At 38.4% G+C, this 13,869-nt stretch overlaps 4 protein-coding genes across 4 annotated transcripts; all 4 read left to right on the top strand.

The window, feature by feature from the left end:
- The first annotated feature begins 3,643 nt into the window (after window positions 1-3,643).
- On the top strand, window positions 3,644-5,273 carry LOC145596711 (uncharacterized). The gene is made up of 2 exons (XM_081652923.1): window positions 3,644-5,157; window positions 5,204-5,273. Exons 1-2 carry the CDS (start codon window positions 3,644-3,646, stop codon window positions 5,271-5,273), a joined length of 1,584 nt encoding a protein of 527 aa, XP_081509049.1.
- Window positions 5,270-6,982, top strand: LOC145599413 (uncharacterized). The gene is made up of 2 exons (XM_081655800.1): window positions 5,270-6,856; window positions 6,950-6,982. Exon 1 carries the CDS (start codon window positions 5,306-5,308, stop codon window positions 6,839-6,841), a length of 1,536 nt encoding a protein of 511 aa, XP_081511926.1. The 5' UTR covers window positions 5,270-5,305; the 3' UTR covers window positions 6,842-6,856; window positions 6,950-6,982.
- A 171-nt stretch (window positions 6,983-7,153) lies between these two features.
- Window positions 7,154-13,282, top strand: LOC145599056 (replication protein A 70 kDa DNA-binding subunit B-like). The gene is made up of 12 exons (XM_081655469.1): window positions 7,154-8,054; window positions 8,148-8,208; window positions 9,728-9,781; window positions 11,189-11,332; window positions 11,414-11,675; window positions 11,768-11,867; window positions 11,953-12,083; window positions 12,158-12,236; window positions 12,347-12,458; window positions 12,535-12,713; window positions 12,788-12,908; window positions 12,998-13,282. Exons 4-12 carry the CDS (start codon window positions 11,189-11,191, stop codon window positions 13,130-13,132), a joined length of 1,263 nt encoding a protein of 420 aa, XP_081511595.1. The 5' UTR covers window positions 7,154-8,054; window positions 8,148-8,208; window positions 9,728-9,781; the 3' UTR covers window positions 13,133-13,282.
- LOC145596709 (uncharacterized) lies at window positions 7,170-8,152 on the top strand. Its single transcript, XM_081652922.1, has 2 exons — window positions 7,170-8,028; window positions 8,148-8,152. The coding sequence occupies exons 1-2, from the start codon at window positions 7,170-7,172 to the stop codon at window positions 8,150-8,152; spliced, it is 864 nt and encodes a 287-aa protein (XP_081509048.1).
- Window positions 13,283-13,869: the final 587 nt, after the last annotated feature.

The raw sequence follows: 13,869 nt of genomic DNA, 5'->3' as shown, positions 1-13,869 counted from the left end.
TCAGCACTATTGTTTCTTCACAAGATGTATATATGTGTGTTACAGATCGCTGCCTGCTCTCAAAAAAATCGTTCCCAAAAACCAGGGTCAGCAAACGTTTACAGGCAATTCAGTCTATGATTGAAACACCGCCTTCCCTTGGGTATTGGATTGTTGTTGTTAAAGGTTTATGATGTTTTTTAAACTGCTATTGTAGTGTTGATGTTTACTGTTTGGTGATTGCTTGCATTGGACAGAGAAATAAGTGAGCCAAACATAAACAAAAATGCAGGGCCAGATTACTTACATAGTAGCTCAAGAATTGCTAACGAAGGAAATTCTAACTATGACAGTGCTGAAAACCAAGATACTACAATGCATGGTAAGCATGGTTATCTATAAACTATGTGCTTGCTACAAAATCATAGTCAAGAGCAGGAAAATAGGGTTACAATGCGCTCAATTGAAATAAATTTTGAGCACAGGATTGAATAGGGTGGATTAGCCTGCTTGCAAAAAACTCAGAAAATAAGGAACACCTCTCTAAAAAGTTTATTTGTATATATAAGGTGGTCTGGAAATAGAGTATATACTTTGATAAGTGAATGATTGATTTACAAAGCTTTTCAAATTACAAATAGAATTGAAAAATAAGGCAAATTGAGAGAGAAAAATCAGTAAAAGGGCAATGGATTGTGAATCACTTCAAAGAAACCCAAGAAGTTTGCAGCTATTCTTGTGTTTAAGCTTGACAGGGTTTGCTGATATAACAGAGAGATTGAATTGTATTTTGCAGATTGAATGTTAGTACTTGGTGCCTTGGCAAGTTATATATGCTTCTAATACTTGCTTTGCTGCTTAGATATTTCGGCCATTGAGTGTGATGAATGCGTGGTGCATGAAAGACCTATCAACACCTCACGGATTAGCAAGCGACAGCGAGCAATTGCATCTATTTCTCAATCTCCTGTTTCAATGAGGTTTTACTATTTGCTTGCTTGCTTCTGGGACAGTTTAGAATCTGTCTTTATACAATGTAACTGAGGTTGTTGTGTTGCACTTTGTTCACAACTTTAGGGAAATTGGCGAGACAAGTGCACAAGGTGAGGCCAGAAATTCAAAACCAAAGAAACCACGCATTCAAAAAAAAAGTAAGTGTTTTTTTAATCACACCTCTGGTAGCTTTAGATACGTTTATTAAGATTAAAAAAGTGTATCCCTTTACTAATGGCAAGTTCGATGCCAAGTAACAGACTCTTTTAAAAGGGTAATTCAATTATCGCTATTTCCATTGTTGCCTGCGAGGATTGCTATCGTTATATACGCTGCATTGCTGTTGTATGCCTTATCAATGTAAATGTTTGTTGCAGCTCAAAAGTCATCTTCCCCTGTAGTGCTTGGCCCTTGCTATGATACACCTGCAGCACTGCAAGCAGGGAAGAAAAAGAAAACTCAAACTAAAAGTAAGAATTTCCGTTTACATGCTAAGCACTTTTTGCATTCATTTATATTAAATCGCACAATATTTTCACATGCACTTTGCATTTTGCAGAGGCAGCAGGTGTGGTTTTGAAAAAACAGACTGTCAAATTACCTAGGGTTAGGAAGCCCAGTAAGTTTCACTATATTTCTGTCTTTATGATTTAGCTATGCAGTATCATTCATAGGTAAATTAGACTAACATTCAATTGCCGGGAAACAGAACCCCCTTCTGCTGCAGTTGGCCTTAAATTACCAACAACACCTCTGAAACTGAAACCACCTCGCTTCTGTGCACATTGCAATGCAAAAAAATTTCAGCATGAAACACTTCACTTTTGCTGTGGAAATGGGGCTGTAACATTAGCCACTAATGAATACCCCCCTGCACTATATAGACTTTTAACATCTAATGATGAAGATGCCTTGCACTTTAGAAGATATATTCGCTTGTATAATAACTTATTTGCATTTTGCTCATTTGGTGGTGACTAAAGATGGGCACGGGCCGTGCCTGGCCGTGCCGGGGTGGTGCCCGTGCCGTGCCGTGCCGTGCCGGCTCCGCGGCGTGCCGTGCCGTGCCGTGCCTGGGATTGGCACACCCCAGCCCACGGCACGGCACGGCCCATGTGCCTAGCGGGCCGTGCCGTGCCGGGCCGCGGGCCAAACCGTGCCGTTTTTAATTTTTTTTTTTTTTTTTTTTTTTTTTTTTTTTTTTTCTTAAAAAAAAAAAAATAAATGTTAAAAAAAAACGAATTAAAAACAAAAATGCATATAATAAAAAAAAAATACTAGTGCGATAATCCGAAAACACAAAAAATTGAAGAATAACTTATTTTATTATATGACGGTAGCCGACTAGCCGGTATTTATAGGGGATTTGGGTGGGAAATGGGGTGGAAAATATGGCCGTTTATAGCTGTTGGAAAACGGCCATAAACGGCCATATTCCAACGGCTAGTGGCACGGGCCGTGCCGTGCCGTGCCTGGCCGTGCCGGGCCGTGCCTGGCCGTGCCGGGCCGTGCCACGTGCCGTGCCGGCGGGTCGTGCCGGCGTGCCGGCCCACGTGCCGGCCACCGTGCCGCCCGCCGTGCCACGGGCCGTGCCCGTGCCGGTCCCAAAAAAGTTGTTCACGGCACGGCCCACGGCACGCCGGCGTGCCGCCGTGCCGTGCCGTGCCGGCCACCGTGCCCGTGCCGGGCCGTGCCGGAGTCGTGCCGGGCCCGTGCCGCCCGCGTGCCGGCACGGCCCGTGCCCATCTTTAGTGGTGACTATAAAGCAAAAAAACACAAAGGGATTTATGTCTTTAAATTACATGGCCAGATTTATCATTACTTGCCTGATTTAATTCCTAAAGATATAGGCCCTCGCTATTTACAACTGTATTTTTATGATGGCCATTTTGAATCGACTGCTAGGACAGAGAGTTTCCCAGAAATCAGGGCTGATATAATAGCAATCCTTATGGAAGTAACTCAGCAAAATCCATATGCTCAATTCTTTAGATCATTAAAAGAGATTGACATTCATGAAGAGACACAAATTATTATAAACAAAAACAGTGTACTTGACCAGCGTGTTTATAATGCTCCCACAACAGATGAAGTGGCTGCAATCTGGCCAGATGATACTTCATCAAGTGAGTCAAATGGACCATACATCACTGTCAGAGGAAGGTCAGAGAAATCGCATCGTATATACCATAATTATGGCTGTTATGACCCTCTCCAATACCCGCTATTATTCCCAAAAGGTGATTGTGGTTGGGGCCAAGGTCTGAAGAAAAATGATGGGCAAGTGCATCAACAGTCTCAAACAGAGGCTGACCCTGTTCTCTCTACAGCAGTGCATACAGAGGAAGATGTTATTGCACAGGAAGCTTGTAGTGAGTTTCTTCATTGACTACCAATAGTAGTGTCCTGCCTTTAATTGTTCTCTAGAAGTATTGTTGTTGTGTTAAAATGCTTGCTATCTTAGCATTTAAAACCATACAGCTTTTTTCAAATAATCTTATCATCTATCTACTTACATTTATGTGCTGCCCTGCTTACAGGATTAGCAGATGCTGGTGGGACTTCAGCACGACATGTTTCTCCGCGTGAATACTATGCTTACAAATTGCAATGCCGCCCAAATAACATGCTATTACGAGCAGGCCGGTGTCTTCAGCAATACATCGTTGACATGTATGTGAAAATTGAAAACACTCGTTTAGATTACTTTCGACACAATCAGCAAAAAATAAGAGCTGATTTGTATCAGGGAGTTTTGGATTCCATTCAAGATGGTAAAACAAATGCCATTAATATTGGACGGCGGGTTATTCTGCCACCAACTTTTATCGGTGGCCCACGGGACATGAAGCGGAGGTATTTGAATGCCATGGCTTTGGTACAACGATTTGGAAAGCCTGATTTGTTTGTTACAATGACATGCAATGCAAACTGGCCAGAAATTAAAGATGAATTGGCTCCTGGAGAATTGCCTCAAAACCGGCCAGATCTTGTTGCTCGTATCTTTCGAGCAAAATTGCTTTGCTTAAAGCAGCAAATAATGAAGAAGCATATCTTTGGAAAAGTGGCAGCTATGATTTATGTTATTGAGTTTCAAAAAAGAGGGCTTCCTCATGCACATTTTCTCATCATCCTCAAGCCAGATTACAAAATGAAAACACCTTCAGATTTTGACCGCTTTGTTTCAGCAGAATTGCCACCTCACAGTTCCCCACAGCTTCGGAAAATTGTAGTTAAGCATATGATGCATGGCCCTTGTGGAGAACAGAATCCAAAGTGTCCATGTATGGTTACGAAGAAAAACAACATTCTTGTGTGTAAGTATGGTTACCCCAAGAGTTTTTTAGCTGAAACAACAAATCATGATGATGGGTACCCTATGTACAGAAGAAGAGATTCTGGAGAGCGAGTCCGCATTCGAGGTGCATACCTTGATAACCGTTCAGTTATTCCATACAACCCATATCTGTCTTCATTGTTTGATTGCCATCTAAATATAGAGATATGCTCATCAATTCAAGCTGTGAAATACTTATATAAGTATGTCTACAAGGGACATGATAGGGTATCTTTCAATGTTAACGGAGAAGACCATAATTCTGTAGATGAAATAGACAGGTTCCAATCTGGTCGATGGGTTTCGCCATGTGAGGCAGTGTGGCGAATCTTTGGATTTGATTTATTTGAGATGTATCCTCCTGTGCAGCACTTGCCAGTGCATCTGGAAAACATGCAGACAGTTCACTTACGGAATGACGAGCAGTTGAATTCTGATGTGCTAAATGAACGGAGGTCTAAAACGCAGCTGACAGAATTCTTTAAAGCAAATGCAGCCTCTGTTGAAGGTACGGGATATCTTTATAGCCAATTCATAGAGCACAACAGATGGGATAGCAGTGCTAAAGCATGGTTTCAAAGACGGAATAAGAACAAGGTCATTGGCCGGCTGGCAACTGTCACACCAGCAGAAGGTGAGCGTTTTTTCCTGAGACTGCTTTTGATTAATGTGCTCAGCCCAAAGTCATTTATTGATTTACGAACTGTACACGGAGTGGTTTGTACCACATTTCAAGAAGCATGTATTCAAAGAGGTCTATTTGAAGAAGACAATGTTGTCTTCACCTGCTTAACTGAAGCAGCTGAGATCCAAATGCCATCAGCCTTACGCCGGTTATTTGCAGCAGTGTTGGTGTTTAGCAGACCATGCAATCCAGATGCACTGTGGTTACAGTTCTACAATGACTTGTCTGATGACTACCGACATACTTTGCCTCAAAGTGAAGGACAGGTTAGGCTATTGACCATTCAGTCAATAGAACGGCATTTAGAGTCTATGGGAAAATCACTAGCCCATTTCCAGCTTGAGCATTTACATGAAGAAGTGCCTGCAGAACTAAACAGGACAAAAGATATCATTGATGCATTAGAAGCACCTATTCCTCAACAATGTATTGATTGCAGGCAAAATCTGAACGCAGCTCAGCGAATTGCCTTTGACAGAATAATTTCTCATGTTCTGGCTCAAAAACCTGGATGTTTCTTTGTGGATGGCCCTGGGGGAACTGGGAAAACATTTCTGTACAATGCTTTATATGCAGAAGTGCGCCTCGCCGGTAAAATTGTGCTTCCAACAGCAACTTCAGGCATAGCTGCAGCAAACATACCTTCTGGTAGGACAGCACATTCACGGTTTAAGATCCCTCTTGATTCTGAAATTTCTCTTGCTTGTGATGTTCCAAAACAAGGCAGCTTAGCTGCTTTGCTGAAAGAAACAACTCTTATTATTTGGGATGAAGCTTCAATGGCACGGAAGCAAAACATTGAGTCTGTAGACCTTTTGCTCCGTGATCTGTGTGACCCAGCTTTGCCCTTCGGTGGGAAAGTCATTGTATTTGGAGGAGATTTCAGGCAAGTCTTGCCATTTGTTCCCCAAAAAACTCAAAGAGAGGCAGTTGCTACGAGCTTAGTAAATTCACGAATTTGGCCTTGGTTAGAGAAAATGCACCTCACTGAAAACATCAGAGCCAAAGAAGATCCCACATATGCATCATTTTTGCTAAGCTTGGGCAATGGTGAGTTGCAATCCTCTGAAAACTCTTTTGTGCAAGTGCCATCTCACATTGTCAGCTATTATCAGCCAACTGATGAGCCTATTCAACATTTAGCTACTTCTGCATTCCCAAAATTAAACCATGCAGACTTTTCACCAGCTATTTTTAGAGAAAGAGCCATTCTCACACCATTAAATGATGCAGTGGACTCTATCAACGCTTTTCTCATTGATAAATTTCCAGGGGAACCAACTATCTACAGGAGTTTTGATAGCATACTAGATGATAACTGTGCAATATACCCAACTGAGTTCATGAATCAGCTAGCTCCAAGTGGCATGACTCCTCATGAACTTGTTTTGAAAGTAAATAGTCCTGTCATCTTGCTCAGAAACATTGATCCAGCAGATGGTCTGTGCAATGGTACTAGGCTGATATGCAAGTATTTTAGAAGAAATGTCATTGTTTGTTCTATAGCTCTTGGTCATCGCCAGGGAGAACTTGTGTTCATCCATCGTGTAAACCTTCGCCCTCCGTCATCTACCAAATACCCAATTCAATTTGAACGAATACAGTTCCCTCTTAAGCTCAGTTTTGCAATGACCATAAACAAAGCACAGGGGCAAACATTGAGCCAAGTTCTGGTTTACTTGCCACAGCCATGCTTCTCCCATGGTCAGCTGTATGTTGCATTGTCTAGAGCCAAAAAATCTAACAAAGTGACTGTGATCACTCCGCAACCTACTGGAAAATACACAGGAACAGTTCTCAAGAACATTATTGCTTATGATGTTCTACAGTTAGCTGATATAACATAATGCCCTTTTTCCAAGGTATAGTACTTATCCTTTTAGCTTTTCTTAGTTTACATCAAGCCTCATTCTTTTTATCACTAATAATGTTCTTGTTCTTTTTGGAAATTGCAGGTTGAATGTTATATTTTATCAGTTGTAACCAAGACATAACTGTTTGGATATTCTCAATTTTGTAAGCATCAGTTTTTGTGATATCTCTTTGAACTTAATATAATATGTTGTTTATGCTATTTCAAAATGACAGTTTAGCTTCTTAGTTCATATGTTGTTGGTTCAGATCATAATATCTTATTCTACAAAATTGAACAGAATCTGCATCCTCTAAGAGAAAATGTACCTCACTGAAAACATCAGAGCCAAAGAAGATCCCACATATGCATCATTTTTGCTGAGCTTGGGCAATGGTGAGTTGCAATCCTCTGAAAACTCTTTTGTGCAAGTGCCATCTCACATTGTCAGCTATTATCAGCCAACTGATGAGCCTATTCAACATTTAGCTACTTCTGCATTCCCAAAATTAAACCATGCAGACTTTTCACCAGCTATTTTTAGAGAAAGAGCCATTCTCACACCATTAAATGATGCAGTGGACTCTATCAACGCTTTTCTCATTGATAAATTTCCAGGGGAACCAACTATCTACAGGAGTTTTGATAGCATACTAGATGATAACTGTGCAATATACCCAACTGAGTTCATGAATCAGCTAGCTCCAAGTGGCATGACTCCTCATGAACTTGTTTTGAAAGTAAATAGTCCTGTCATCTTGCTCAGAAACATTGATCCAGCAGATGGTCTGTGCAATGGTACTAGGCTGATATGCAAGTATTTTAGAAGAAATGTCATTGTTTGTTCTATAGCTCTTGGTCATCGCCAGGGAGAACTTGTGTTCATCCATAGTGTAAACCTTCGCCCTCCGTCATTTACCAAATACCCAATTCAATTTGAACGAATACAATTCCCTCTTAAGCTCAGTTTTGCAATGACCATTAACAAAGCACAGGGGCAAACATTAAGCCAAGTTCTGGTTTACTTGCCACAGCCATGCTTCTCCCATGGTCAACTGTATGTTGCATTGTCTAGAGCCAAAAAATCCAACAAAGTGACTGTTATCACTTCGCAACCTACTGGAAAATACACAGGAACAGTTCTCAAGAACATTATTGCTTATGATGTTCTACAGTTAGCTGGTATAACATAATGCCCTTTTTCCAAGGTATAATACTTATCCTTTTAGCTTTTCTTAGTTTACATCAAGCCTCATTCTTTTTATCACTAATGATGTTCTTGTTCTGTTTGGAAATTGCAGGTTGAATGTTATATTTTATCAGTTGTAACCAAGACATAACTGTTTGGATATTCTCAATTTTGTAAGCATCAGTTTTTGTAATATCTCTTTGAACTTAATATAATATGTTGTTTATGCTATTTCAAAATGACAGTTTAGCTTCTTAGTTCATATGTTGTTGGTTCAGATCGTAGTATCATATTCTACAAAATTGAACAGAATCTGCACCCTCTAATACATCATATCTTTGCTTTAAAACTACAACATTATGATTTAAAAATAGCACTTATGACTTCCTTTTTTATGACTCACACTAGCAAATAAGCAGCCTTCGTGACTCATGTTAGCACTAAATCTTTTACATTTAGATAATTAGATATTAGAGTGTTGCAATTCATTGAACTAATGCATATATCACATGCTAAATAAATAAACCAAATAGTTAACATTAGCTTTGATATGATTTCCACACTTAGCTAACAACACATCTTTCACAGCACTATAAAAAAAATATTTCAAAAAAGTGAAATTCTGTAACCAAAATTATCTCAGCAAAAAATATTAATTATCCACATTATTCATTGTCAGTTATCATGTCAGCCAAAAAATGTTCAGCACATCATCATTAATCAAACAACAGCTTCTATGCACTTTAGACTCGGAGCATTTTTTTATCCACTGGACATTTGCACTGTTCACAAAGTGCAGATTACTAATGCACTCTCTTACCTACTGAACAAAACCATGCTCAAGTCAATTGTAAACTTACTATAAATATCATTTTTCATATATAGTACTTTATGAAAAAAAAGCCAAATTTAGCAACCTAGGTTTATCTAGCTGAAATGATGATTATTTCACTCAGATTTTTTTCCAAAACTCAGACCTTGTTGCTTCTGAAAACACTCCACCACAAATATTTACTTTCAATAATAACATACAAATTCAGAGAAATTAAATTACTAAAAGGTAATTAAATTGCTAAAATGAAATAAATACAACTTAAAAATGGCATTTACCAAGAAAAAATACTCAATAGGAATAAAAATTGCTTACTCTAAGGAATATATCAATAGTAGAAAAAAAACAATACTGGATTCCTCAAAAAAAAAAAAAAAAAGCGTAAAAAAGAACCAAGAAAAACCATAATTAGAACTATTGACCAATAATCTGCACATCATTATCTGCAGGACAAAGACCATCATCTTTCCAGGGAAAAAAAAGGGATCAATAATACATCACTTTATTTGCATATCAATGATCATAGCCTTATTATCAATTACATCTTCTGACTTTCATCATCATTACAGTAATATCTTTTACTGAGAGTATACACAGAGCAAGTTGCTTTCCCAAAAATAACTCTTGCACAGCCTATAATTTGGTGGACAATAATATGCAACAGGAAGAAGAGTTTCTTTAACAAAAGTAACCTCTATACAACCTATAATCTGCTACACAATGAAATGTATCAGATTTTCATTCTAAGCTAATAAATTTCAAGACATAGCATGCTTGAAAACTCTTACAATCGACCTACTATTAAAGTTACTCACATTTCAGATACAACATTTACTCCTATTTTATTCTCTCTGCTGCAGTACTTATTCATTGCTGGTTCTATCAATACTCACCTGCATTTTCACTTGAACAAGGTACCATTATTAATGATTCTATTCTTACATTTATTCCTTTCTTTATTTACTTGTGTTTATGTATATATATTGTCAACCTTTACCTGGGATCTGTTTACAGTATTTACACTGCTTCCCTATATCATTGTATGCATTCTTATTGTTGGATTCAATTTGGTCATATGGATTATTTACCTTCTGACTTTTTAACAATACAAATAATTTACAACAAAGTACCACTCGATGTTATATTTCACAAAAAAATAGTTTCACATAAATTGCTACCCTTTTCTGCCTGACCTGTAACTCATTTGATAGATCTGAAACCATGTTTCGTTTTGATTTCATGTTTTTATCTTGACCTTGTGTTCTGTTCTGCATTAGCATTCACAGGCTGCAATATAGTTTACTTAAGCTAACAAAACACATGCAGCTTTGTATATATATGGCAAACTAAGTTCTTTGTTCTTATAAAGAAAAAGATAATTGCTTGATTATACATAACAAGTTGCACTTAATAAACCTTAAACCAAATTAGATCATAGAATGGCAATTACAACTGCAGTGGTTCATACACTTAGTAACACTTAATTAATAACTATAATAAAACAACAAGCAATAAGAAACACTGCTGACTGATATCAAGAGTTAACAGCAATATAGGCCACTTAATCCCTAAAACATAGAAATAGGTACTACTAATGCTTGTACCACAACTAATTAGCACAAATTTAGCTATCTTTAATAATAACCACCATAAGAGCCATCACTTCCGGGTGAATATGAAGGGCTTGAATGATGATGCAAGTCATCCAAGCCTAATCCAGGATAAGGCTTGCTTGTTTCTCCTTTAGGTGGCTCTATCTTCGGGCTAGGTTGCTTGTCTTCTGGCTCGAAGCAAAGAGCAGCCACCACTTCCTCAAGATCCTGTACCTTTTTCTCAAGCATAGCAAGCCTGGACTCCAATGCTTCAAAGGTTGGCTGATTAGGAACCCTGGCTTGCTCACTGCTATCCACCTTGTCTTTGCCTTTGCTTGCCATCACTCTTCACTTTGTTGAGAGAAAGAATTAGAGATTTGTTTAAGAAGCACAGGTAGGCCTTGTAAACAAGTTGGAACCTCACCCTCTATTTATATATACCAAAGCAGCAGCTTCTTACCTATCAGATAAAAGCATTTGTTTTATACAATTATGTGGTTATAGACTCTTTACTTTGTATATCTATATTAAATAATACTTATCCAAATGTACAATGTAGCCACATCATCAAAGAATACTCCTTACTAATTTTGAATACAATCACAATGCACTAAACAACACATGTGCATATAGTGTCTGCTTGCTAAATAGCAACGTTAGGCCTTTAAACATGTTACTGTGTACAATTTCATTGCATATGACATGTTTCTTTTACTCTGCATGGAACAGATGAAACCTGAGTACACACCACTATCTAAGCTCTCACCTGTGAGCAAAGCATACAAAGTCCGAGTGACGGTTAAGGAAAAATCTCCTGTCCGAACTCCTCCCAACAAAAGGAAGTTCCAAAAATTGGTGTTTGAAGATGAAGAAGTACACACAAATCACTATACTATTTATTGCAAGTTTATATTACACACTATTTGACATGGCCTATCCTTTACTGTCATGCAGGGTAACAGCATGAAAGCGACTTTGTTTGGGGATGAATGTGATCACTTCAAGAAAGTTTTTGAACACAAAAAGGCATATGAAATAGCAAATGCTCCAATCAGAACAATTAACCCAAAATTCAGCTCATTTCCAGGAGAATGTGAGCTAACCTTTGGAGGGATGACTAAAATTCAGGCAATAGATCGAACTCAAGGACCTGTATTGCCAAACTACATCCCTATTGCTGATGTACCTAAGACAAGTGGCCCATCAGACCGTTTTGGTATGCTTTTTGTTTATATCTACCTAAATGCTATTATCCAAATACATGCCTAGCTATTTAACTAAGGCTCTAATTTCTTATTTGCTTGCCAGATTTACTTGGAATTGTGGTACACGTGGAAGAAATTAGACAAGTGACATATAAATCAGGCAGAGTAGCTGATGTCCGTGATATCAGCATCGTTGATGAAAGGTCAAAATTCTTTTTTAATTCTAACAACAGTTCTAGCAATGTAATCACAATAGCTTGATCCTTACTATCTATGTTACGTTTGCAGCACTGGCACTCGTCCAATGATCGTCTCAGCATGGGGACAACTTGCAACTGAAGACTGTGTGAAAATCACTGATTGGAGTACAAATTTTGTGGTTGTAAGCTTGACCTCATTGAAACCTGCTACTCACAGAGGTATCAAGTGTTTTAATCCTTCAACTCCATATATGTGTTAACAAGACTGCACAAACTAATGCACACCTTCGTAGGGTTTTCACTCCAATCGAGCATGTCCACAACAATTGATCCAGCCCCCACTGGTGAAAGAGTAGACGCTTTAAAAACCTGGTGAACTAGCATCTTACTCTTATCTACTTATAACCACCATTGCACATGTTGTAGATTAAGTCATGGCTATTTTGATTAATCATCTATTTCTGTCATTGACTTATCATTAGGGCCCATGCAAATCCAGATATCATTGCTGACTACATGGCAAGGCAACTTGAGTTCATGACAGTAGGAGCTGAACCAGTTCCAACTACACTTGATCAAATCATCAGCAAAACTGTAATTTCATTTGACAGAAAATACTTATGTCAATTGCTCTGTAAACCTCTATGCTAAACGATTACATTTGATTCAGGTGGATAACACTGTCCAAGAAGAGGTATACACTCTGACAGTCACAATTCCGGATGCACAGGTAGACAGTGTTGTTGCATACATTGGCTGTAATAATTGTGGAAAGCGATGTGGTGTTGCTGCGAATGTACCTTTTTTTTGCCCACATTGCCCTGATAAAAAATGCACTTCCACTAAAAGGTAATCCTTTACTTCCTTGTGTTGTGCAACCATTAAGTGCTTTCCTTTAATATTAGCTAACACTAAAACTGCAGAGTCAACTTCACCTTTGATGTTATGGATGATACTGGATCATTTCGTCTAACTGCTTTTGGCGAAGTTTGTGAACAAATCTTCGGCCTAACTACACCTGAAATTTTTAACAAGAAAGTTCAGGTACTAATATAGCTTTCAATTTAAGCATATGGTTTTATTTGAACAATGCCACTACTGACTTAAAACCTAACATCACTCCTTCTTCTCAGGATGGCTGGCCTGACTTCGATCACGTTGCTGCAGCTCTGAAATCCACACCCATGCATATCATACTTCATCCCTCCCAGTCATTAAACAGGGTAGGCGTGCTGCGTTGGGTGGTCCAGTCAGTTGCACACTCTTGAACATCTGCTATCCCAATCAAAAGCTTCTGATCAGAACACATTATCCCAGATTATGCTTGCATATCATTTTGAATGTGTTCTTGTTGGTAGCTTTGTTGATTGTTGCTTACTCATGTTGGTTGCTATCAACTCTTTGCCAAACATTGAGCTTTTGCCTGTTAACTTATAGTACTTACTTGCTGCTTCCATTCCTACTATGTAGCACTTGTGTAATATACACCTAAGTGTGTTTAGACTTAGGCTAAAAATCTCTGCCTCTTTTGTTGGGTTGCTCAACTAACTTTCTATGTGCAACATCTCTATGCTTGCTAATCTAATATTTATCACTTTATTGTGCATGTGAAATGTCAAGACCTTTTAGAAAGCAAGTTACCAAAACGCTTTTCTTTCAAGCAAGTATATATATATACATATGCTTTGCAATGCTAGCTTTTTTGCAACCTACTTAACAAACAAGTCATTACACTATACAGGCTATACATCAACAAAAAAACGTTTCGGTCTTTCGTCACTCATGGAAACTATATAAGCATAAACCCACATGTATATTTTTTTTAAAAAATAAAACTAAAAAAAAAATGTTAGCCCCTTTTCAAAACATAATCCCCATTAAGCTCCCTAATATTGTACTTTGTTCTCCTACCGCCATTTCTACGCCTAATTACATAGTGACTAATTATATTCATTGAATTTCTCACACATTGCATTATCTTGCATGTCCTCCTATCTTTATTTGC

This window comes from Chenopodium album, chromosome 20, assembly GCF_948465745.1.
Source record: "Chenopodium album chromosome 20, dcCheAlbu1.1, whole genome shotgun sequence".
In the NCBI taxonomy this organism is placed as follows: Eukaryota; Viridiplantae; Streptophyta; class Magnoliopsida; order Caryophyllales; family Amaranthaceae; genus Chenopodium; species Chenopodium album.
Note: the sequence above shows the minus strand (reverse complement) of the source record. Positions and strands in the feature narration are given on the sequence as shown.

Excerpts from the sequence above, each read along its gene's own strand:
- LOC145596711 (XM_081652923.1), top strand. The coding sequence starts at position 3,644 with ATGTATGTGAAAATTGAAAACACTCGTTTAGATTACTTTCGACACAAT. Across the intron at positions 5,158-5,203 it reads CGCCGGTTATTTGCAGCAGT|TTCTACAATGACTTGTCTGA; the intron begins GTTGGTGTTTAG and ends CTGTGGTTACAG.
- LOC145599413 (XM_081655800.1), top strand. The coding sequence starts at position 5,306 with ATGGGAAAATCACTAGCCCATTTCCAGCTTGAGCATTTACATGAAGAA.
- LOC145596709 (XM_081652922.1), top strand. The coding sequence starts at position 7,170 with ATGTACCTCACTGAAAACATCAGAGCCAAAGAAGATCCCACATATGCA.
- LOC145599056 (XM_081655469.1), top strand. The coding sequence starts at position 11,189 with ATGAAACCTGAGTACACACCACTATCTAAGCTCTCACCTGTGAGCAAA. Across the intron at positions 11,868-11,952 it reads ATCAGCATCGTTGATGAAAG|CACTGGCACTCGTCCAATGA; the intron begins GTCAAAATTCTT and ends TTACGTTTGCAG. Across the intron at positions 12,084-12,157 it reads GAAACCTGCTACTCACAGAG|GGTTTTCACTCCAATCGAGC; the intron begins GTATCAAGTGTT and ends ACACCTTCGTAG.